General features: G+C 37.3%; 1 protein-coding gene across 10 annotated transcripts in view; it reads left to right on the top strand.

The window, feature by feature from the left end:
* The window catches only part of ptprt (protein tyrosine phosphatase receptor type T), a 238,621-nt gene that overhangs the window by 190,848 nt on the left and 22,131 nt on the right, over positions 1–25,642 (top strand). For all 10 annotated transcript variants that reach the window (XM_084425071.1, XM_084425070.1, XM_084425064.1 and 7 more), the window contains 5 exons: positions 7,999–8,186; positions 14,876–14,963; positions 22,055–22,131; positions 23,640–23,676; positions 25,410–25,507. In XM_084425071.1, the coding sequence (XP_084281197.1) occupies positions 7,999–8,186; positions 14,876–14,963; positions 22,055–22,131; positions 23,640–23,676; positions 25,410–25,507 (488 nt within the window). The remainder of the gene's footprint in view (positions 1–7,998; positions 8,187–14,875; positions 14,964–22,054; positions 22,132–23,639; positions 23,677–25,409; positions 25,508–25,642) is intronic.

Genomic DNA, 25,642 nt, shown 5'->3' with positions numbered 1-25,642 from the left:
TTGTAAAATCAAACAATTGGATTTCAACAATGTCTCAAATTTATAGCAATGACCCGCCATTTTACGTGGCCTTCACTGACTAACGTCTGATGAATGAAAACATACCAGGGACTCACTTTAATAGCTACAGTAAACTACAGTATTTCAGCTCGACTGCTGACATTCTCAAGTTTTTCCTGGTCACGGAAAGCTTCATCCTTTACTCATTCTTCAGGAGATATTGAAAGCGTTTACAGGCAGCTTTTCAAAAGGGATTTCTGATAGATATCTTTGTGGGCTCGGGGCTTAAAGTCAGTCTGAAAGCTCATTTCAAAGGTTCACTCTAAAAAGGCTCAGATGCAGGGGTCTCTAAACACGCACCTCTGATCCAGACAGCTTCTAGTAGGAGTTTGAAAACTCTCGGTTTCAGATACATTCAGCAGTGGAGACTGTGACTCCCCCATACACAAACGCACTCAACGCCAATAAACCACTGAGAGTAAACGTATTTACAGAGGTTATAAAGGTGGAGACGGCTTGCTTAGTGCAAGATGATCACACAGGTGATGTTTTAAAGGAAGAGAGAGAGAGAGAGAGAGAGAGAGAGAGAGAGAGAGAGCAAAGTGGGGAAAAACCATCAAGCACTTGGGTAGTTGATTTTGGCATTTATCAGTTGGAGCAATACATTTGGACTGAGATATTTGGAAACTGGATGTGGAATATGCAACAATCGTACTTTTACATTCATAACTCTTGTTTGAGAGATTCATCCCAACCTGACCCAGTGATGCAGAGGGATGATCAGACAAATAACATGTAGAAAACCTGAGATTGAGGGAGCGCAGTAGGGAGTGATGGAGGATGAGAGATGAACTGCAATGAGAGGGAGTTATTGGAGGAAGAAAGGAATGGATCAGAGGAAAAGAATACAAGTTAGAGTGGAACTTTGTGACGTCTGAAGATATGCTAAAGAAAATACTTGGCAATCGCAAGCCAAAGTATTGTTGACGCTGTTGGTATATTTAGATTTTAGTCTTTGATTCTGTATAAATATTATATATTGTCTATTGTATATGCACTACCGTTCTGTAAGATTCTTTTAAATGTTTTTTTAAGAAGTCTCTTATTCTTACCAAGGCTGCATTTATTTGGTCAAAAATACAGTATAAACAGTAATATTGTGAAATATTATTTTAGTTTGAAATAACTGTTTTCAATTTTAGTATTTATTAAAATGTCATATGTTCCTCGGATTGCAAAGCTGAATTTTCAGCATCATTACTCCAGTCTTCGGTGTCACATGATCCTTCAGAAATCATTCTAATATGCTGATTTGCTGCTCAAGAAACATTTCTTATTATTATTATCAATGTTGAAAACCGTTGTGCTGCTTCATATTTTTGTGGAAACCATGATATATTTTTTCAGGATTCTGTGAAAGTTAAGGAACATCAGGAAAGAACAGCATTTATTTAAAATATATATTTTTTGTAACAAAGTACAAGTCTTGAATAAAAGTTTTATTTATTTAAAAAAAGTCTCACTGACCCTGAACTGTTGCCTTTGGCTTGCTCAGTTGGGGATATTTTGGGGATATTTAATTTTATCAATCAATAAATTCCACTAGAAACAAACCTTGTTGTATTATTTTAATTTAATACTGTGAAGCTGCTTTGATACAATCTGTATTGTGAAAAGCGCTATACAAATATACTTGACTTGACTTTTGAATGTTACTATATATAGTGTTTTCAGTGTATTTTGCTGGTGTATTGCTGTGCACAGGAATCAATACATAATACAAAACTGTCTTTGTGGCTCAAGACAAAGTCCCTTTAAGGCAAGTCATTTCACTCAGCTGCCATCTTTGAAACGCCCCTCGGGCAGCTATTTCAGTCATGCAAGTACAGCTCATATTTCTTTGAAATGGGAAACATCAAATTCTCCAAAGCTTACGATTAATCTGACAACAACTGTCTCATAAATTTTGTTTCTAAACGCTCAAATAATGACAAAAAAATAAATAATAATTCAGGCTGGATCAGCCTGTAGTGACTCAATGACTTTACCAATCAGCGATTGGCTCTTTTATTCAGAGGGCGGGATTTATTCTGTGTTTATCTAAAGTCTTTGCTGTAGATGATTAAATAGAAAAGAAGAAATGACCAATCACAAATCAGAAGGTACAAATTCGAATGATGTAATCATTGTCAGTAAGATACAGTTTAAAACAAATTCCAATTTTAATATCAACATGCAATTTGCTTTCTTAAAACACGCTCCTAGTTTTATTGTGCACATGCAATCCATCATTTTTTGCCTTTGCATATGAAATGACTTTCTATTTCAGGTGATTCTGTTGGGTCAAATTATGTCTTGGTCTGCTTTTTCCCTATTGAATATCATGTTTCAATATGTCACGGCAGTAAAATGGGTTTCAAATGCTTGTTGACTCTATTGTTGAATTGCTTTAAAAATTAAAAGTGAAAATGTTTATTTAAAAAGGAATAGATAGCACAACTAAGATTGAGAGTATCTACAAAACAATGGTTGAATGGATTAGTGTCTAACAATCACTGTAATAAGAAGGGATTGTGTAAAGAAGAATTGAAAAGGTGAAATCGAGTGGAGGGTAAAGATAGTGAGATGGAGAGAAGATAGCAGGAAATACAGCCACTAGTGCAGATAAAAGAATGGGGCATTAAATGAGGAAGAAGGCCTTTTCATTGTGTTTTACAGACACCATCACTCGCTCCGAGCGGAGACGGTCATATTTCTGTTCTGGAGATGCTCCCTGCCGAAATGACGTCGCTGAGATTACGAGGTCGAGAAAGACTGGCGGTCCCTAATCATTTATAAACCTGCCTATTATGTGAGGCTTCCAGTTCATTTACAGGCTATCGATCATGTTGCGGGATGAAAGCCCTGGTAATCACATACAGTTGGAACTGTCAGGGAGGACTCGAGCCGACTGTTTCTTAAAATCATTTCTCCGGTAAACCACGCAGAGATGATGATCATCAGTGCATCTGATGAGTAGTCCAATTGTGAACATTTTTTTGCACCTGAGAGAGAGGACATTGTGTTAGAAAGAGAGGATAATGGTAGAGAAAAAGGGCATGTGCAGTGTATTAGAGCAAGATAAAGAGTGAAAGATTTAGATGTTGTAGTGGAGTGTATCTGTAGGATCGATGGAAACTAAAAAAAAAAAAAAAAACAGAATGGAGGGACAGAAATGGGAACGGAGAGAGAGAGAGAGAGAGAGAGAGACAAGGGTTCTGTTTCATGGAGAAACAATAGTTTTAGAGCCGGGAAATGGATAACCCGCTATGGGACGGGCTTGATTCTGCTGGTTAGCTGAAAGACGCCTGACAACTCCAGCTCAACTCAGCGTAATGACATTCAGCGTACATTTTAGAGCTCGCAAGACTTAATAGAGTGTCTTAAAAATAAAAAATAGACACAATTGCATTGTTGACATGCAGTATTTGTAGCCAAGGACAAAAGTTAGAAATAGCAAAGCCTCATATTGCATATTTTATGTGATGCAACAATGCCTGTGGTAAAGCTTTTTATAATCTTTTGCAAATAATAATAATGACTTTAATTTCTTTTTACCTGACAGCATTGTGTACATATACTCATATTTTATAGAGCAGACCCATTCACATATGACATCTGAAAGTAATTTGCAATGTCATTATTTAGTCACCTGTGCTTTATTGTGATAAACAATAGGTAATTATTGTTAATGGCAAACACCATAGTAGTTTATCATAATGTAATTGTGCATGCCGATAATTGAGCTTTAATGTGATTTTAGCTGTTTACATCTGAATGCACATTATGCAGTGGCCACAAAGAGTTCATGCAAGCCATTATGGGATGGAACAGGACCGAAATGAGAAAATTACCTCTGTAAGGACTGGAGATTAGTTGGCATGCATCTTTCTCTCTCTCTTTCACTTGATATAACACGAACTGTTGTATGCTTAATAATATAGTCCAATACACACATTGTAATATTGAGTTGCGTAGCATGTGCATTAAATGCATGAGTAGTTTCAAAAGCACACAATCTCTTGCTACCTTTTTGTTTTTGCATTCATTCTGAACAGTATTTATATTGTTTTATCATTTCAAACCTATGTTTTGCAACTGCGAGGAATGCAGAGAGAGCAATGTGTTACAAAGAGAAGATACATATGTGCAGATGTGCAATATATTAGAACAAGATCTCCAAATGCAATTTGGCCCTGTATGAATCACATCTCGCTATGCCTGTATGAATCTCGCTATTGTCAGAAAAAGGAATGTAATAGAAAGAAATATTCTTTTGTGTACTTTCATGCACATGGATAGTGGTTACCCATGCAGATAAGTCACATTCTGCTGTTTGTCATTTATCACAATTTTCACACAAATAAAGATGCGACTTTTTTCAATGTAAAACATTATTAATGAATAAACATCTTTCAGAAAATGTAAAAATCTATTTATTTTACTGTTTGGTGCAGAAACTACGCACTTTATCTTTAAGGAATGACGTATATAAGAATATTTAGTATTTATATTGTTTTTTTGACATGGTTTTATGTTCCCATCATCTTGAGGTGTTTGTAGGACTAAACACATCCCATATGACCTCACAGTAGAATGTGCTAATGGTTTAGTTTAATTTATTTTATGAACTGTATCAACTGTCAGAACTCTTCATTCTATAGATTCAAAACTACAAAACCTAACAGTTTTTCCATAAACCGTTAACTTGTCTGATATATAAGATCACCTACAATGTGCAGCTGACCTTTTGTTTCTAGAGCAGGAGTTCTTCGATATTTCCCTGGGTTGGATGTGGCAGACGCGCGTTTTAACAACATAATACACCCACTGGGCCGCCACTTTGGGATTCGCTTCATGCTGCTGAGACAAAAACACATGAATAATTAATTAAGAAAAAATTGATAGGAGAAAGGCAGAAGGAGGGGCAGAAAATTGAGTGACCTTAGTCTCCAGTGTATACTTCTCTATCGCACACTTTTTTTTTTCTCTTTTACTGTTTCTACTGTAAGTCATAAGCACATATTTTCCCATTTTGAATTTGCCTTGTCCAAAATAAATATCATGACTTGGAATGTGTAAGTATCATGGTTTTGTGCACAATAGTGTTTATAGTATTTATTACATTTTTTGCTGCTGTCAGTGTCTTACTTTTAAGGTTAAAATGCTATGCTTTTCTCACTTGAGGCTGTTGGGTTTAGATGTTGGCTTGGTGTCATTGCATTGTTCTTTAGAGATCCACTGGACCATTTATTGTTGGAAAAGTGTGACCATCTGAAAAAACTATCTGTAAATAACTAACTTAAAGGGATAGTTAGACAATTATGTCATCATTTACTCAACCTGTATGACTTTCTCTCTTCTATGGAATGTAAAAGAAGATATTTTGAAGAATGCTGGTAACCAAACAGTTTTAGATTGGTTCCAATTGACTTCCATTGTATTTTTTGTCCATACGAGTCAACGGGAACCGGAACTCTTTGGTGCATTACTCAGTAGCTGCCTATGTACAGTATGTTTCGAAGGCTTAACAAATGTCAAAGTGCACTGATCAGTCAGTCAGAGATGTTTTGTGTGTGCTGGTTGTGAACTTGTTCAGTTACATTGAGCAGTCTCAGCATCTCTTTGCTGGTTATTTTTTTGTGCCCTTTAAAAAGACCCTCCTGAAGCTATGATTCTGGCATAATCGTTTTCTTCATAATGCATCGTCTTCGCTAATACTTTCAACTTTTTGCTTCTGGCGCTAGAAGTGCAATGGCACTAACACGTCATGCAAAATTACTCATATTTTGCCATGTCGAAAGCGTAGTTGTTTGGTGTGGATTATAAATTTTTTAGCCCCAGAATTACTTTAAGTGTATAATGAATTTTCAAGGCGATTAAGATGCAAATAGCCACATTAATAATTTGTTGAGTGATATTCCATCCCTTTATGCATCTAAATTATGCTTTATCTGGTTAAAGGAGGCCAAATGAAAAAAATCTCCATCATTTGCTTCCCCCGTTCCTCTAGTTAATGAACTCATTAACATCAATAAACTACTTCCCAGTCTTATCCTAATAAAAGAGTTTGCAATGACGGACTGTCTGCATCTCAGTATACTGTCATCCATAAGTGCTCGCTGAAGTCTGTGATTGAATGAAGCAGAGATAGCTCACAGTAGTCTAGGTCTTAGCTGAGATTTCACGGGTTTGGTCTTGATTGAGAGGTATTAGTGCACAGTAAACAAAGCTGTGCTCTTTTTGAGAGCAACATGATATCCTAGATTGCAAATATTTGTTTTTTCTTTGTTTTCTTTTTGAAAAAGTTCTACAGAATTTGTGGTATCTGTATGCTGTGATTGGCTAAGTTAATCAAACCCCATAAAAACAAAATGATGTTTTGTGTATTTTAGTCCACGTCTGTTTGCTTTGTGCTCATCTATAAGCTAGCATACTCCTAAATTATATATGAAATTAAGTATACACTAGGGATGTCATGGTGAGGATATTTTTAAAATTAAGTCAAGTCAAGTCACCTTTATTTCAATAGCGCTTTATACATTACAGATAGTTTCAAAGCAGCTTCACAGTGATAACAGGAAAATAATGCATTTCGGCTGTTGGTTGTAAAGATCATCAATTATTAAATCAGTTAATTTCATCTATAAAGCAATTCTGCAAAAAATGATGTCATTGTCAAGCTCAGTTCAGTTCTCATTCAACAGTGTCAGTACAGTCAGATCAATAGTATGGTTGAATATTAAGTGTCCCCAACTAAGCAAGCCAGAGGCGACAGTGGCAAGGAACCAAAACTCCATCAGGTGACAGAATGGAGAAAAAACCTTGGGAGAAACCATTTCTCCTCTGGCCAACTTGCGACAACACCGGTATTTATCGATAACACTGGGTATGCGCTCGCTTTTCACTTTTGCATTCTATTTCACAATCATGCATACTCTGTGTATAGGCCTATAATTTGCGGGCATCGGGAGCTGCTATCAATATGCGGGGTATTGCAATCGCTTTTGAATGCGTGCTCGCTATTCACATTCGCTTTCGAATTCGTGATCACGCATAGGTATCACGCAGCGGTACTGACTGCACATTTTACAAGATAAGATATTTGTCAGTGACGCTCAGGATCTTTTGCACACAGAATCCTCTGCCATTGTCTTGTCAGTCATCTCTCTTTACTCTCGTCACATGATAAGTGAAATCTGACTCCTGCTGCACTGTGCTGTGACCCTGCAGCTCCTGCTGAATGGAGCAAAGCAGACGCTTTTAGTTTATAATTGTAGTGTCCGTTGTCCAACTGAATTAAATGCTTTTTATTTCTATAAAAAAATCAAAAAGGCAGTGGGGGCTGTGTTGTGGTTGGTAAGTAATGTAATCGGTGTACAGCCGAAAACCGTTTGACACCGATAACACAGACTACTGAAGCAAGCCTATTATACACATTTAAAATGATACAGATGTTGTTGTTGTTTTTTCTGTATAGGGATTATATACATGTGCAGAAAAAAACATTTATTATATTTTTACATTTTAATATTTATAATATTAGTAGCAGTAGGAAAAATTGAAATAATCCAATTTGATCTTCAGATGGTCTGAAACAGATATCCACTTTTAATTATAGCAGTTCAACCTGCACATTTTCTAGTTAGTTTGCCTAAGGCTTTTACATTTATAGATTGTAACATACGTGGGAGATTGTAAATGTAAATGAATTATGCCTTTTCAAGATAAATTGTAAATTAAACACACTGCTCTAAGGTAACTTTACACTACAGAACAACTCATTTTTATTCATAATACAAAATAACCAGGGCTGGTAGAGCTTCTTTGCATTGCTTTCTGCCATAAATAAAGGGAAGTGCAACCCAGGGATCGGTGCCTTGCTCATGGTTCGGGGATCAAACCAGCAATCAGACATTGGTGATGGGTACTCAAGGATTTTGAATTGTTCCTCCACAGATGGCAGCCACAGTGAGATGTCCCAGCCCTCGATGACCATCCAGACATACCCATATGGAGGCTGTGAGTCAGTGGAGATGTCCTACCAGGCCGGCCAGTTCCAACCGGCCATCAGAGTGGCAGACTTACTCCAACACATCACCCAGATGAAGTGTGGGCAGGGTTACGGGTTTAAAGAGGAGTACGAGGTAAGAGCGAAATCTGTGTGCTGAGCTTGAGTGATTGACATCAACGAGAATGAAACTTTTAATATTGCTTTCTTTCTTCCCTGAACACTAGAGTAGATTAAAGAATATTGACAATGATTTGCATGTAATATTTAAGTCTTATACATGAATGAAGCCATAAAATATCTTTATGTGAGACTTTGCTGAAAATCTTTCTGTAGCTCTCAAAATATAATTTGCTAACGTTTTAAATGGGACCTATTATGCCCCTTTTGACAAGATTTAATATAAGTCTCAGGTGTCCCCAGAATGTGTCTGTGAAATTGCAGCTCAAAATAAAATACCCCACAGATCATTTATTATATCATGTTGTTAATGCCCATTTTTTAGTAGAAGCAAAACATACTGTTTTTAAGCATGCCGTCAAAAAAACGCGTCTCTGTAGGCAGCCTAGCCTAGCTAGCGGATCGTTAGGAAAGATCAGATGAATGTAATAAAAAAAAATGTTTGGGCCTGAAATCACTGATACAACCTTTAACCTCTCACTCCATTACGTGACATTGCAGTTCTTCAGCATCATGAAAGTGTATTATTTGGATGCACTGCAGTGTTGCTGTTAAATGCTCTGGCAAGGAGATAAACATGACGGACTGTGTACAGCTCACTCAGGGGAGGAGCTAAGCTAATAGGGCAGATTCTGACGCCAGTCGTGGGCGGGGCCTGTGCGATGTGACATCACATTGGAGCACATTCCTGAACGTCTCATTTTGAGACACTGTTTCAGATTTATGGGGAAAATAACAAACGGATTGGATGAATTGTTACCACCATAGGGTGACTGTGTACACACATTATGTTCAAAAACAATATAAAAGTGAATACACTGAATTTGTTAGACCAAGCCTCTCTGTGGTAATTATAACAGCCGTGCAACTATGAAATTTGTTTTTGTCTCTGTATGCACAGTGAACCCAAAAAATATTGATGTGAAATGAATCTTAAAACTGTTTTATTTAGGGGGTTATTAAAATACTTTTTTTTTTTGTTTTTTTTTTTTTACTCCATAATGAGTTTTGTTTGCCAGATTCCAGTTTTTTTTTTTTTCATATTGTTTTATTTCCAAAACATTTGAATAACTAATTAAAGTGCCTCTGTGCTTATTAAAAGAAGCAGGCCTGTGGATCTCTATGACATACTGGCATTTTGTTCAGAAAAGGTCACGTGAGATACGAAGCTCATCTAGGAAAAATCTGCCCACACAGTGGTTCACAAAACATCAATCCCCGTGACAATAAAACCAATTATCTTTCACTGTCTAAATTGTATGGGTAGGAATATGCAAAGACCCTTGTGTCAATAGCATGTCATACTCTAGTTTTAAAAAAAGCACGCCAACCTCGAGTTTGAAGGATAACTTATGTCTGCAGTCTCTTCAAATGATCGGTTCACTTTAATAAAACAAATACAGAATTCCTTTGCTTATTCTCTAAGGTCACCAACATAAAAACTGCGTCTGTTAGATTGTCTCCTTGTCATTTGAAAAGAAAAATGTGTTTTTTTTTTGTTTTTTTGTGTGGATTTTTTCCATTATTAAGTTGCAGATGTTTCAATAGGGTAAACTGTTTTATGATTGGAAAGCGTGCATTGGCATTGTTGTGGCTCTGTCATTTTGTTTAGAACTTGAATTGCTCTCGAGGAAGGATAAGGTCGTTTATTTTTACCTACCAGTTGTGGCTTTGAATTAGCTGCTTTGTGTGAGTTCCAGTTTCACTTTGTAATTTGTTTTCATTAAAAAATGACAATTCATTTATTCACCCTTGTGTCATTCTAAACGCTTTCTTTCTTATGTGAAACACAGGCTTGAGATATCTGTCCACTCTTGTCCACGCAATTAAAATGAATGGGGAGTGGAGCTTTAAAGCATCAAATAAAGCACTATATACTGTATATATATATATATATATTGAGCTATATAAGTCTTCTGAAGCTATGAAGTAGTTTTGGGGTTTTTTTTTGACAAACAGACTATAAATATGTGAGGGTGAGTAAAAGATGATTCACAATTCTGCATTTTTGGGGCCATATGTTCTTGAAAAATAACTATTTGAAATTTTTGATCCTTTTGCCCTCCAAGATGAGAGAAATGTTGTCATGTAGTAACTATTTTAGTATGATCATACTTATTAGATTATTAGTGAAAGCAGTGTTTGCATGTTCTGAATATTTTGCCTTGTAAACATATTCAGAATGTTAGAATCAGTTATTCTGAGCATGCTTAATAATGTAGGTATAGTCTTAGGTAGGCTATCAAAAGAGTGTATAAACATGATTCAGCAGAGAAATTTATTTAAGTGTATAAATCATATTTTGCTTATTATTGTGTATTCAGACCCAGTCTTGATGGATAGCTCTGGCAACAATAGATATCATTGAATTAAAGTGGGAATGCTCTCTGCGTCCAAATTTTCAATCACCTGGATTGAGAGCATCTTTAAAAGGGCAAAGATATTGGATTTTTAAAGAAGAAATGTCTGTCATACATCTGATTTACTATTCGGAGACAACAGAATGCATATCAAAATTGCGGTACATGATCTGTATATATACTTTGTCCAATTTACATTTTCACAAATAAAGAAATCTAGCCTTCAGGATAATGCGCTTCACACAAAGCCTAAAGGAGATCTAGAAAGAGGTCAGCCCTAACCTCTTCTCTTTCTCAGGATCACTTGATTATTAAGAGTTAGGATAGGTCTAGCCTAATTTCACAATTGGAATGGGCCTATATAGGCTGTTTTGGGCCGTCCGAAGTGTAGAGGTAAACATGAGATAGATGTATTGCTGGCAGCTCATGCCTGTCATAGGCAGTCTGATAGCACCAGAGCTCGTGCCTCCTTGTTTAAAGGGTCATTCATCAAGGCAGACGTTTTTATAACGCCTTTTTGTTATCGCCTCTCTCTTCTAACCTGATTTGCCTCACAAGTTCCTCTCAGCCTCCTGCAAATGAAGTTGGCAGCTTTTTGCATCAGCCCATCTCTATCCTTGCCTCAGAAATAAGTCATTTTTCCTATATGCAGTGAAGGAGGAGAAGCTCAATACATTTACACTGAGTTGAATGGAGTGTTTGCTTACTGGCTTGTGACTGGCTGATATGAGAGAGAGCACATTAGGGGCAAATACTGCATTTCCCATATTGCATGTTTTACTGTGAATTTTTTTTTTTACTGTAAATGAGATTTTAATGTTACTGCTACTCAATAATTTAACTTTGCCTTTTAACACTCTAAAATAGAGCGATGAGCTGATTAGCTAATGAATTAAAATCCACTCACATGACAGATAGGTGTTATAAAATGCTTTGAATCTGGACTTTATGATTCATCAGTAGACAATCTGACTCATTTGATTTAATTTAATATTTTAATTTAAGTTCATTTAATTTAAGTTCATATTTAAAAAAATTTAATTAATTTAATATATGAATTTAATTAAGAACATGTTATTGGTTAAAATTGTTGGCTGTTGTTCAAAATAATTTTCCCAATTATGAATATATCAAGTGGGTATATCAGTCATTTAAAAATATATTTTGTTCTGAAAGTTTTCTGTGTTTTACTGTGTCTAGAGAGAGAGAGAGAGCGTTGAGAAGGGATGGAGAGGGTACGGATGAGATATGATGGACAGGGAGTGAATGATGCAGATCTGATCATGTTGGTAAAAGCTGATGATGGCCACCTGTGTGTGTATGTCAGCACAATCGCATCATTAATCTCAGCCTGACAGATGTGTGATCCTGCATCTGTGCTCATGTTAGAGAGAGAAGAAAAAGCGAGTAGTTAATGGTACATTAAAAAGTGGAGAAGGTTACAGTGGTCCCATAAAGTATTTCAACATTTAAGACACATTTAATGTGTGATTGGCATTGCATTAGATAACAACCTAACAAAGTGATGAACAATAGAAAGTGTGTAAGGGTTATGAAATGAGATGAAGATGATGGTTATCATGTGGGGTTGGAAGAGGTCTGACAGTTTGTCTGCTGCCTTTGTGCACACACACATAGTAAAGGCGGTTTGTTTGTTTGTTTTTTGTTCCCTGTCTTTTTGTCACCTCTATGAAGTATTAAAGGTGGGATCAGTAGTTTTTGAGTAACACTTTTTGCCAATGTTGATATTTGAAATCACCAAAACTAACACACCCCTACTTCCCCAAAAGGATCTCGCCCCTAATTCGATAGCTCCACCCCACTCTTACGTACGCGACCGTAACCCAGGCAACGACTATGGCGGAATCTGCTGCGCCTGCCGGCCGAGGGTATGATGTCATCAATCAGTGAAAGCAATGTGTTATATGGTAATTCACGTCGAATGTGTTTTGGCAGTAATTTGTGTTTTAACGCGTCAATGGTTCAGCTCCGTTTCACGTGGAAGACGACGATCAACACCCATCCCAAAAACACAAAGTTATCATGATCAACTCGATAGCGCGAGCATGACAGTCATAGTAACGAATATAGTACAACTATAACAAGATTAGGGGGTTATATTGATCACTAAATGAGGAACCAAACATATATTAGGAGTATATTATCTTACTTTTCAGACACACTTTGGGAGCCGACGCTTGAAACACACAGTGGAGGAGGTTTAGATGCTCCAGGCTTATATGGTGTGGAAATGAATGTGTCTTTTTCATAGCTGAAGCGAATGACAATAAGATCGCAAATGAAAAGATGACACACGAGCATATTCGAGCAATGGCCAGCGTATATTATTTCTGTGAATCAAAGCTAAACAATGTTACTCGCCTATCGAGAAGAAATAAAGCAAACTCGGCGTCCGATGTTTGGCCTTTCCGCCCCTTGAGTTCTCTCAAGCTTCTCTGATATTAACACGAGTTCTACCTCTGATCATAAGCCTTCTTTTTAATTTCAAGTTCCGCAGACATTTTCCTCTTTTTTTTTTTTTTTTTAATCTGCCATCTGTCTTTCTGTAGTGGTTCGTCTAATGTCTGTGCTGTGTGCACTGAGCGCTCTCTCCTCCATCATTAGTAGACACGCCCCTCACTGCTGATTGGTTACAGGTGTGTTTTGGTACTCGGTCCGACACAGTTTTCAAACGTGTTTTTTCAAAAACTACTGATCCCACCTTTAAAACCTTTAATAGCGTCAAAAACAGAAGATCACAAGACGAGAGAGGCATTTTTGGCGGTTGCATGAGAAATCCAGTACAGAACAAATGAAGAATAAGTTTGGCTCACTACCAGAAGACAAAGGTTTAAGGCCTTTTGTGTAGCGATTCTCTCCAGATGTCTTCATTTAAGAAGCCCTCAAACAGTTTTAGCATGACATTCTGACAGGCAGACACAGAGTTTGGCTATAACTGACTCAGTTACCCTTAATGTACCGTGATTATAAAGAGACCATGGACAGAGTTGCCAGATCCCTGCAGTGGAATGTGACTGATTTATTGGAAGGGTTGCCAGATCATGTTTATTTCGCACATGAAAGAGAGGTTCAACAAAAATGAGGTTTTGTAAGGTTTGGATTTTCACAGGTGCCAGATCATGTTTAATGCACGTGAAGGAACAGTACAGCAGAGATGATACGGTCTTTATGTTCAGGCTTCGATGCTTCACTAGTTCCAGATGGGATGCATCATACAGCCTAGGGAGAGAGAAACATTTCTTCTACATACATGACCCCATCTGATGCAGATTGATTCACCCAACTAAAACAATCTGTAAAATCCACTCTATGAAAAGAGAACCAAAATAGATATTTTTATATATGTTATTAAAAAATTATAACATTTTATATAAGAATTTTATATATAAAAATAGATATTTTTTGTGTGATCTTTCATTTTCATTTATTTAGTATTACTTTTTTATTAATGCAGCAGCACAATTCACTATGTGATTTTCCTAAAAGATATAGTTGTCAGTATTAAAATGAGATGAAACAGTGGGCCAAATGAAATATCTTATGTTATGTTATATTATTATGAATTTGCTATTAGTTAAACTCGCTTAATTATACAAACTGGTAATGAATTTATAATGAGTTCTTTGACTGACAGTATGTGAGCTCATGTCAATAACATTATCAATTATGGAAACCTTCCGGTGAATTTTCATAATTTTTATTAAATGTGAAAAACATAAGCAAAGAAAAGAGACACATCATGAGCTCTGTGAACGAACTCTTATCTTCGTCCGAATCTCTGTTTCTGTTATTTCACAGGCCTTCGGTTAACTGCGGCATCAACCCTCAGATTCATCTTTAAAATGTGCTTGTTTTGAATCACTTTGTCCATGAAGTCTTTCTTTAATGCAGACACAGATCACTGTTGTTTCTCTTGATCTGTCACAGTAAATGGCTTGTCTTGTGTGTGTGGTGGACAGGATGAAGATTGGACTACAGCTTTAAGTGGCCACCATTCAGCACTCTTGTCTGAAATTTCAGAGTCTTGTCTTTGCCCCAAGGCAAAAGAATGAGTCTACAATTACCAGACTCTTCCACACTCAAGAGTCTTTCAGTGATATCAAGGAAAAATAGTCACCTAACCTGACCTGCTTTTTCAGAAAAACATCTCAAAGTGTGAAAAGTTTAACTTCTAATATGTCTTTTAGTTATATTTGTGTATGTATACACAGTCTCTGTAATGGATGAACATTTGGATTTGAAAGTATTTTTGATTTGATTCCAGGGTCTGGCTGAGGGACAAACGGCCCCATGGGAAACTGCCAAGAAGGACGAGAACCGCAACAAGAATCGCTACGGCAATATCATCGCTTGTGAGTACTGAAACAACAAGGATTCTAAATAGTGTTCTAAAATTCTAAAATGTCAAATTTTGGGCTTCTTTCACCTCATCACCTCGATCACACAAATTACTATTTATTTCTACACTCACCTAAAGGATTATTAGGAACACCTGTTCAATTTCTCATTAATGCAATTATCTAATCAACCAATCACATGGCAGTTGCTTCAATGCATTTAGGGGTGTGGTCCTGGTCAAGACAATCTCCTGAACTCCAAACTGAATGTCAGAATGGGAAAGAAAGGTGATTTAAGCAATTTTGAGCGTGGCATGGTTGTTGGTGCCAGACGGGCCGGTCTGAGTATTTCACAATCTGCTCAGTTACTGGGATTTTCACGCACAACATAAAAAACATCCAGTATGCGGCAGTCCTGTGGGCGAAAATGCCTTGTTGATGCTAGAGGTCAGAGGAGAATGGGCCGACTGATTCAAGCTGATAGAAGAGCAACTTTGACTGAAATAACCACTCGTTACAACCGAGGTATGCAGCAAAGCATTTGTGAAGCCACAACACGCACAACCTTGAGGCGGATGGGCTACAACAGCAGAACACCCCACCGGGTACCACTCATCTCCACTACAAATAGGAAAAAGAGGCTACAATTTGCACAAGCTCACCAAAATTGGACAGTTGAAGACTGGAAAAATGTTGCCTGGTCTGATGAGTCTCGATTTCTGTTGAGACATTCAGATGGTAGAGTCAGAATTTGGCGTAAACAGAATGAGAACATGGATCCATCATGCCTTGTTACCACTGTGCAGGCTGGTGGTGGTGGTGTAATGGTGTGGGGGATGTTTTCTTGGCACACTTTAGGCCCTTTAGTGCCAATTAGGCATCGTTTAAAAGCCACGGCCTACCTGAGCATTGTTTCTGACCATCCTCTGATGGCTGCTTCCAGCAGGATAATGCACCATGTCACAAAGCTCGAATCATTTCAAATTGGTTTCTTGAACATGACAATGAGTTCACTGTACTAAAATGGCCCCCACAGTCACCAGATCTCAACCCAATAGAGCATCTTTGGGATGTGGTGGAACGGGAGCTTCGTGCCCTGGATGTGCATCCCACAAATCTCCATCAACTGCAAGATGCTATCCTATCAATATGGGCCAACATTTCTAAAGAATGCTTTCAGCACCTTGTTGAATCAATGCCACGTAGAATTAAGGCAGTTCTGAAGGCGAAAGGGGGTCAAACACAGTATTAGTATGGTGTTCCTAATAATCCTTTAGGTGAGTGTATATTCTGTGAGATGCCCTGTTTTTAATATATCATATTTACAATAAGAAAAGTACTATGAAAGTACACTGCTACAGTGAGGATGTCAGAAAGTAATATCATGGCACTTTTGATAAATAGTGTGGTACGGAATTGTGAGCATATTCATTTACAACATTTACAGCGCTTTAAGGTAGTACCATGTCCAAAAAACGCATTATTGCACAATATTGTACCACTTCTTACAAAAAAGTATTTCAAAGAATTCTTTCAAATGTCAAAACATGTTAATTATTTTGTTAATGTAGCAGCATTCAGTAATATCTAGTTGTTGACATATATTTCTCCTACATCATTTAGTTGTCACTGCCACGGCGCTCTTAAAATGAGATGAAACAGTGGGCTAAATGAAATAACCTGTCAGTCGCTGATGGCCAGCGGGTATTATGATGAATTTGCTATTAGTTAAACCCGCTTAATTATACGAGTTGCTAATGAAAACTGTCCATCAGGCTGTTCATCAGTACAAAGGATCATTTTTGTGGAAAAATAGTGAAAATGTTGATGGCTTTATTTAACACCATGTGCCTAGGGCGTTGGTTTGCTTGTAACTGTGACTTTAGCCTAAAATAATATATTGCATTTAACAAAACATCTCATTAATAGTTAAATAAGTATGCCTCATACTGACTAAAAGAGTAGCACAAAAAATGGTAAAAATATGAAAATGATATAGTAATTATGATTATATATATTCTGAAGCAGATAGTTCCCATCCTACTATATATGATAATAGCTTCATACTTTAGCTTTAATGTGTGACTACATTTAATATCAAACTGTATTGCATTTGGACTTGGAAAATGGGTTTTTAAGTAACTGAAAAGTCTTAAGTCAACCAGCCAAAGGAGGAAGATGTTTTGTGAAGCATTTCATTATGTGAATTCATGTTTAACCACCCCAAATTGGAGCGATGTCTTACAAACTGAGCCAAGAAAAAAATTAACCCACAAACAAAATTGGCCGTGCATTGCTTGATTAACTTTGACAATTTATGGGAGACGAGGAAAGCCGTTTCAATTAGAGACATCTGTCCAGTCTCGCTCATCCCTTCAGTGTTTCAGCAGGCAGTGTCAGCCATTCAAGCCCATATGGTCATCTATAATTCACGAGACTCTACACCCAAAATAAACTGTTATTGGCAAACATTTACATATCAGAGAATGAGGGGGGGGTGGTTTGGAACGACGGCTCGTATTTACTCTTGCTCACCTTCAAAACCAATTTCTCCTTCCCTGTGTACACTGAGATTTTTGTATCTTTTCCAAATGATTCCTCATTATTATATTTCGTCCATTATGGTCGGGAGGGAGGTATGTACAGACAGTGAGCATACTATAATTTGGCACAGGGTGTTTGACAGATGCATGCTGTTGAGCACTTTCGCAAGCTCTGTTTGGACTGAGATTGCAGTAAATGCTTTGGCAGCAGGTTTGTAAAGGAACGGATGAGTCACAGCATAGCTAAGGGTCTGATCCCAAAGCTGAGGACAATGACATCACGGTGAACGACACACAGTGAAACAGAGAGAGCTTGGTAATGGAATGTTAAAATGGAATGTTTTGATGTCTTAGAAAAAGAGACGGCTGCATGAGACAGCTCAAATGACTGGAACTGTAAATGATTTTGTGGTGATAGGGGGCAGACATTATAAGTTTTACTTCTTTCTGCTCCTTTTCATTCATGTTAAATGCTGTTGTTGCATTTGTTTTTAAATGAATGAATAAAAAAAAAAAACAGCACCTAAAAATATCAAACAAGATAGCAGCTCTGTACTTAGTTGAAATTGAAGTATTTTACAGGAATTTCATGAATTTAATGTCGAATTTCAAAAAGTTATAATCATTCGCTGGGAGATAACCCTCAGATCTTTAAAGCAGAAGAAAATAGGCATAGGCATCACAGGAATGTTCCTGAAGCAAAGTCTGTTCCATTAAGAGTTATTTTAGTATTGAGTATTAAAGTGTTATATAATGTGTTCATATTTAGACTTTTTTTATAGTTTTAGTTTTCATAAGTTTTAGTAATTTTGTTATATGTGCTTTTGTCATTTGTAGTAGTTTTTTTTTTTATATATAATATATTTCTATATTACTTTAATGTTTGTTTCAGTTTTAGTAATTTTAGTAGTTATTTCAGTTAGTTGCCAAGACAACATTATTTTTGTAAAGGAACACAAATAGCAAATAGAGCCTGGCCCTAAACCTGTTGCTAAGCTAATTTCTTAAATATTCTCATGAGTGAAATACATGCAAATATTACATGGAGCGATTTTTAATCAACACTTTATCTGTAGAAATATAGGTACAGTGGCTGCTGTGACAAGTTTCCTTACAAAAAATAAGCATACTTCAAGTTCAAGTATATTTAAGTATACTTTATGGATTTTTTATAAGACAGCATGTAAAAATATGTGGGAAAAAGTATTATATAGGCTATTCAATCAATAGAGTAAACACAACTACAAGCCAAGTGTACTTAAAATGGTTAATTATACTTTTAATCAAAAGATTCAGTACATTATAGGCCAAATATACTTAGTATATTTCAAGTATACTTAAGGATCATTTTAAGTATATTTATGAGAAGTACATAAAAAGGGGGGGTAGTTAAAGGAATAGTGTACCCAAAAATGAATGTTCTGTCATCATTTACTTACCTTCATGTCATTCAAAACCTGTCTAACTTCAAAAAAGGATATTTTGAAAAATATATCAGTGTTATTACAGTGAAAGTCAATGGATCCAATGTTGTTTGGAACAGCGTTCTTCAAAAGATCTTTTTGTTGTGTCCCGCAGACGTCATATAGGTTTGGAACAACATGAGGGGTGAGCACATGATGACATCATCTTTATTTCTGGCTGCATCATTTTGCTGTTACCCGATTTGTTAGCTGTACTTGTAGTGCAGAGGAAATGGTTCTTTATGTCATAGTATGAGCTAAATTCGGGTGTTTTACAGAAAAAAAACTCTCACATGATGCAATTCATGTAGCTAACACTAACATCACACAATCATCCCATGAAGAGGGATGAAACCCCAACGGATAACCAGCACACATTGGCTCATTATACAAACTGTCACTCATTTTAAACAGTTAGTATAATTTCCTTTGTGGATCTGAGGTTAAAATATGCAAGGTAAGGCACCTGCTGAATAATAAATGTCCAGGTTGTTCGTCTTCATTAGTCCAAACACAGAAGAGAGCGTGTCTTGCTCTTTTAAGTGCTCTGCATGTGTGGATCCATGTGTCTGGATGAAGACACCTTCTCATTTCTTCTCTCTGAGCTCCCTAAAATTCTGACATTTATTCCCTTCACGTAGTGCTGCCAGAATCATCATGTTCCCTTGAAGTCTTTCTGGTAAAAAAAAAAAAAAAAAAACTCCTCTGATGTATTGACCAAAGCAAGAGTATTAGCATTCACATGAGCCGTGTAGTGTAGTGTATTATGCCCTTGGTTTTGTTTGTTTGTTTATCGTCATCGATTAATGCTCTTAACCAATAATAAACACCAAGTCAGATGCATACCTTATTTACATTATTAGGATTAATCGATTTAGGCATCATCAATATTCAGAGGTTGCTCTTTCATAGCTCAGTATCAAAAGTATCAACTTTTCATCTGCCTATCAACAAATCTCTGCCTTGTAATTGCCTTTTCCTTAAGAGAAAAACCTCAGGAGCATTTGAGATATTTGTGAGATGGGGTCTTTCTCTCAGTAAAACATTCCAAAAGTGGAAAAGATCAGCAAGAGTCTCTATTTGAGCTCCATTTAATCTCATTATTGTCTAGGAGAAACAAATTGAGATTTTAAATGGATCTCATTTGTGATGTTTCTTTCCTTTAGCTAGTCATATAAACCAATCTGAGGTTTCAAAATGGTGCGAATAACAGATGGAAATTAATTTCTATAATAATAAGTCCTGTGTATGTGGGGAAATATATCCTTTTTGTTGCCATTGGTGCAAATTAACCATCCGAAATGAATCTCTTTCAGATTAGGATGACACTTGTCCTAACACCAAGCTCTCAAAGCTCAAGCGTTCGCATAAACACTTCTGCTACTTTCTTAAACCCTCTCAGGTAGACTTCATGAGCAGAGCGTCTTATCCCAGAGCGGATGGAAATGGATTAAACTGGATTAGAGTGCCTCGCTCTCACGCCACGAGGTGTGTGCGACAGCACTTGGCCCATTTGACACTCTTTTCTGCCAAGCGGGGATTTAATAGGCTGTTTAGGTGTATAATGCACTCACACACTGAGGTTATATATAAGAGCAGCAGAGAGGACGCGCTGATTAAGAGACTGCTGACATTTTTGGGGCGGTTCTTTTAAACAAGCAAAAGTACCAGGTTGTACAAAAATCACAGAGTACAAAGTTCAAACTTTGACGCAACCCTACTCATCATCATACGTCACTGTAACGTCTAGGTGATCATCCAGACATCTGGATAGTTTAGCAGGGCTGACTCAGAGCTACTGTACCCATGCATCACAGCACTCGTCTGTAGTCTGGACATTCTCTCCCAATTAGAGCTTTGTGTCTGGCCCCTCACTGCGGAGAAGAACCCTGCCGAGCGCTCGCTGTTATGACAACTGACTCGGTGGCGTCTAATTAGCCCCATCTCGCTCTCTTTCCGCATCCCTCAATTTCCTTCTTTTCTGCTTCCCTCACGTATGTTCCCTTTCGGGGAGCAGAGAGGTCAGCAGCCAGACCAAAGCACCGGTGAGAGACAGCTGAGATGTTTGTGAGGCGAACGAGAGAGGAGGAGCAAATAAAGAAAGTCTGAAGTTAAAAAATAAAAAAATATAAGCCTGTGAATTTTGAGCAGATAGAATAAGAAACGCAGCAGGTTTGGACAGGAAGGAGGGGCTGTCTGAAAGTAAACAACCTTCACGACCCGCTTACAGCTCTAGACACGGGCCTACTTCTCCTTGGAATGAAATAAACTGAAAGACGGAGAGAAATCTGGAGGGATTCTGTGGAGCTGCCTGCCATCAGAGAACATCCGTTGGCTTGGAGTCGACATGCCTCAACAGCGCATTTGCATTCTCCATGTGATCAAAGCAGAACGCCACACGGGTTTGCGGAGCTAGTGTCAGACCTTTCCTTTACCCCTCCTCTCTTTCCGTTTCCACCCTCTTCCACTTTTCCAGAAGTGTCGTCGTAATTGCCAAGACATGCAGCTTCACCTTTCAAGGGTGGAAAGGCATGGTACCCGTGCTAAACATGAGCAGGTCAAGTATTTATAGCGAAGACAAGATGAAGATTGGCAGTGCTGGATTAATTAAATCAATTACATCATTTGACTAACTGTACATGGGGAAAATTGTCTGATCCTCATTTTCAATTCAGAGTGCAATGCTGAACTTGGGGCACCCAGACTTGAGTTGCTTAGAAACTAGTGCTTTAAAATATATATAAAAAGAAGATGCTGAGGTTTGCAGGTCTTTTCAAAAAACACAATTCATTTGCCCCATTGGTAAATCACACTAAACGTGTTGTCTTTTGTTGAAATGGATTGCTGGCATAGATCTCATACTGTGCCTTATATTAAAGTGGTATACTCAAATTGACAATCCTTGTTTGGATTGACCCTGGAGGAAACCAAAAACGTGGATTTTTCACACACATTTTTCACACACAAAACGTCTGTCATGGGTAAATGGCATTGTGAATACAAGAGTTGTGGTTCTTGGACCGCTCATGTGTGTGTAGCTCCCCTTTAAAGTGTATGTGTAACTTTAGACCGGCTCTTCTGTGAATATTTGACCCCACAGACGATCACACTCGTGTCAGACTGCAACTGCTGGAGGGAGACCCCCACTCTGACTACATAAACGCCAACTATATAGATGTGAGTATGACACATATGCATTCCGCATACTTGACCATTTTTGTTGATCCTAGAACAACATTCCTGTCTGAAAATTTAGCCCTAAACCTAAAATCAGAGGGAAATGATTGGTGATGTAGGAGCAAGCCTTAACCTGACATAAACTGTAAACCTGTCCCTCAAATCTGATTGGTTGACTGTGGTGTTGTTCCAGGATTAACAAAGATGTTGATCAAGGAATATGTTGTACTTGGTGAAATCACGTTCACCCAGACATAACTGTTCGTTTTCTGAGCCTCAAATAATGTCAAAATTTGATCAAATTTCATGTTATTTCTATTTATCAAAGAATCCTTAAAACAATTATGATGGATTCCACAAAAATATTAAGCAGCACAACTGTTTTCAACATTGATAATAATCAGAAATGTTTCTTGAGCAGCAAATCAGCATATTAGAATGATTTCTGAAGGATCATGTGAGACTGGAGTAATGATGCAGAACATTCAGCTTTACCATCACATGAATACATTACATTTTAAAATTCAAATTCAAATAGAAAAGTTATTTTAAATTGTAAAACATAGTTCACAATATTACTGTTACTTACTGTGTTTTTAGTGTGTTTTACTATGTGAGCATAAGAGACTTTCTTTCAAAAATATAACAAAATCTTACCAACCCCAAACTTTTGAACGGTGATGTATATTCATATATCCAGATTTCTGGTACAGTATATGTTTGTTTCTTGTATATGTATAAGTTGACTTAAACATCAAACAAGCTTAGTATATGCTGATAAAGAAATAATGATCTTCAAGTTTGAATATAATATTAATGACCTTTAAAATGTGTCTTGCGCAACCACCTTAAAATGCCAGAACAACTTCAGTCTTTGCTGTCAAAGAAGGGCTTAGTAGATTAATGCATCATTTATGTGTTACGCTTCCGAGAGCCTCACTTACAACAAATAAAAGATACAGTGGATTTCTGCGCTTAAACGCTCTTCTGAGTTGCTGCAAATGACTCTACGCTCCATGTCCACAGCTAGCGACAGCTCGAATGAAAGTGCTTCCCTGGCTCCTCTAAATCCACTAACTTGATCTGAACACCATAAAGACACAGTCGATATGATTGTGATCATTACAAAATGGAGAGTAAACATGTGCAGATATGCTTCAGCGCGAGGCTTCTCGCCCCGCAGCAGCTATAATCAGGCCACCCAATCTTATTCCTGATAATAAAACAATTATGTTCTCCGTCGTACCACAGACCCGGTCGTAAACTGCAGCGATGCTTTAAAAGCTTGACAGGAGCAAAGCTACATTGGTTGCCAGTTTGTTTCACAGTGGTTAAAATGCTAATGAACCAAAGGCATCAGAAAGGTGAAATTATAATGTCTCATTGAGTGCTGAATTGGATTCAAACAAAGTCTTTATGCAAGTTCATTGTTGCATGTGGTTTGAGCAGGTAGAGAAATTAGTTTCATTTGAATAATTTTCATCTTCCTTTTTCATTCTGTTTCCCAGGGCTACCACAGACCAAGGCACTACATAGCCACACAAGGTAATTAACAAAACCAAGAGAACTCTTCTGACATGAACGCAATCTACACATCTATGTTGATATATTCAAAGTAAAAAATATGATTAATTAGAACATCCTAGATTAAGTCTGTACAGAGATGCGAACGAGCTGTTTAAAATGGACACGTCAAAGCGAACGTTCTTTCACTCTTCCATTTGTCCTGCTGTCGACAGACTCGAGTGCATGGAATATTTTAGAAACTGAACGCGCATCTGTATACTGTATCCATTGTAGACAGCGTCAGTGATTATAATGTTTTCTATTTTCTTTTGACGTGACGCGACACAACGCTCACATCCAGTGGAGGCGAATGTCAGCCATTAAGCGTCTGAATAACAGTGGGCAATGATGTATGATTGATGAATGAATTTGTCAATGTCTTTGCCTGATGACAGTCAAATGCAAATGAATTTGCCCGTGCGATGTCACAGATCCCCAAATATCAAAACAAGCCGTTTTCAGAGCTTGATTAAATAAGCTTTGTTTGTAATGAGGAGGATTTTTGAATTGGTACAAAGACATCTTATTTGTCAAAAGATCAAGGCACATTTGATGTCTCATGACCCATTTAAAAGACTATAGCTGTGTCCCAATTCAGAGGCTGTATCCTTCGAGGGCCATGAAGGTCGGACTGAGCGTTGTTAAATGGGACGGTTTAGCCTATGGAGAATTGTTCTTGTGGCCTAGCAACTGTGACAGCTGTCATTGATGAGTGGCAGTAACGTTTGTACTGGACTTTTTTGAAAGTTATATTAAACTGTCTAAAAACAAAACAGGGTTCACAAACTGTCAAAATATGTTCACCATGGTCCATTTCTATATAATAAAGAGTATAAATTATATATAATCTCATCTTAGTAAGATATGAGTCAATATTTGAGTAAGTTGAAACCCAATACTTGCGTTTAAAAGTGTAATTTGGCAATTTCTCTCAAAAACATCTTGTCGTCTCTGGCGCACAATGAATTCTGGGGTAGACAAGGCCGTGAAGGATGTTATCCTTCAACGCACTGGAAACAAAGGACACATTTGAAGGAGCCATTGAATTGGGACAGCCTTCGCCGAGCCGCAGTGACGCAATCGGCCTTCGAAGGATGCAGCCTCTGAATTGGGACGCAGCTATTATGTTGGGTTTTGAATGCTTACTCTGCTTCTATTAGTTGTATTTAGTGTAAAATATTTGTAAATTAAGTAAAATGTCACCCTAATTGAGATCCTTTTGATTATATGCAAGGTACATAAAATATTAAATAAAATATAATATAAAGTATGTCATTGTTTTTAGTATTTCATATTTAAAAAGATATTGCCCACTTTAATAGTATCAGAGTAGGTAGTGTTTGTCAGTGTAGCTTACTAGTTTAAGTATAGTTTAACTGGAGTTAGTGCATCTGCAACTAAAAAAAAAAAAGTTATTAAAATGAATTAGATTTTATAGTACAACTGTAAAAATGCAAATTACTAACTAGATTAGTTTTGAAGTAGCTTTCACTGTTAGTGTGCTGTATTCCACCATGCTGCTTAATTAACTTCAACTGTATTGGTCACCAGAAAGATCAACCCAGGATATACTAGCATGAACTACTGTTTCCCTCAGGGACTGTTTGTGAATCCATAAAGAAACATTGCATCTTATTTCTAGTTGATTTGTGAGTGTTGCGTGATCTTGGTGGTGGTTTGCTTCTAAATTTGTCCCTCCTCCTCTCTTGTAGGCCCCATGCAGGAGACCGTGAGGGATTTCTGGAGGATGATTTGGCAAGAGAATTCTGCCAGTATCGTCATGGTAACCAACCTGGTGGAAGTGGGCAGGGTAGGGTTCTTGTAATTATCTCTTTCCTTAATAAATATCACAGGATTAAGAATGTTATTTACAAAGCGCTCCTCCAATTGCTACACGTTTAACTACGGTCTAGCAGTGTGTCAACATTAAATACAACACGCAAAT

This window comes from Rutilus rutilus, assembly GCF_951802725.1.
Source record: "Rutilus rutilus genome assembly, chromosome: 12".
NCBI lineage: Eukaryota > Metazoa > Chordata > Actinopteri > Cypriniformes > Leuciscidae > Rutilus > Rutilus rutilus.
Note: the sequence above shows the minus strand (reverse complement) of the source record. Positions and strands in the feature narration are given on the sequence as shown.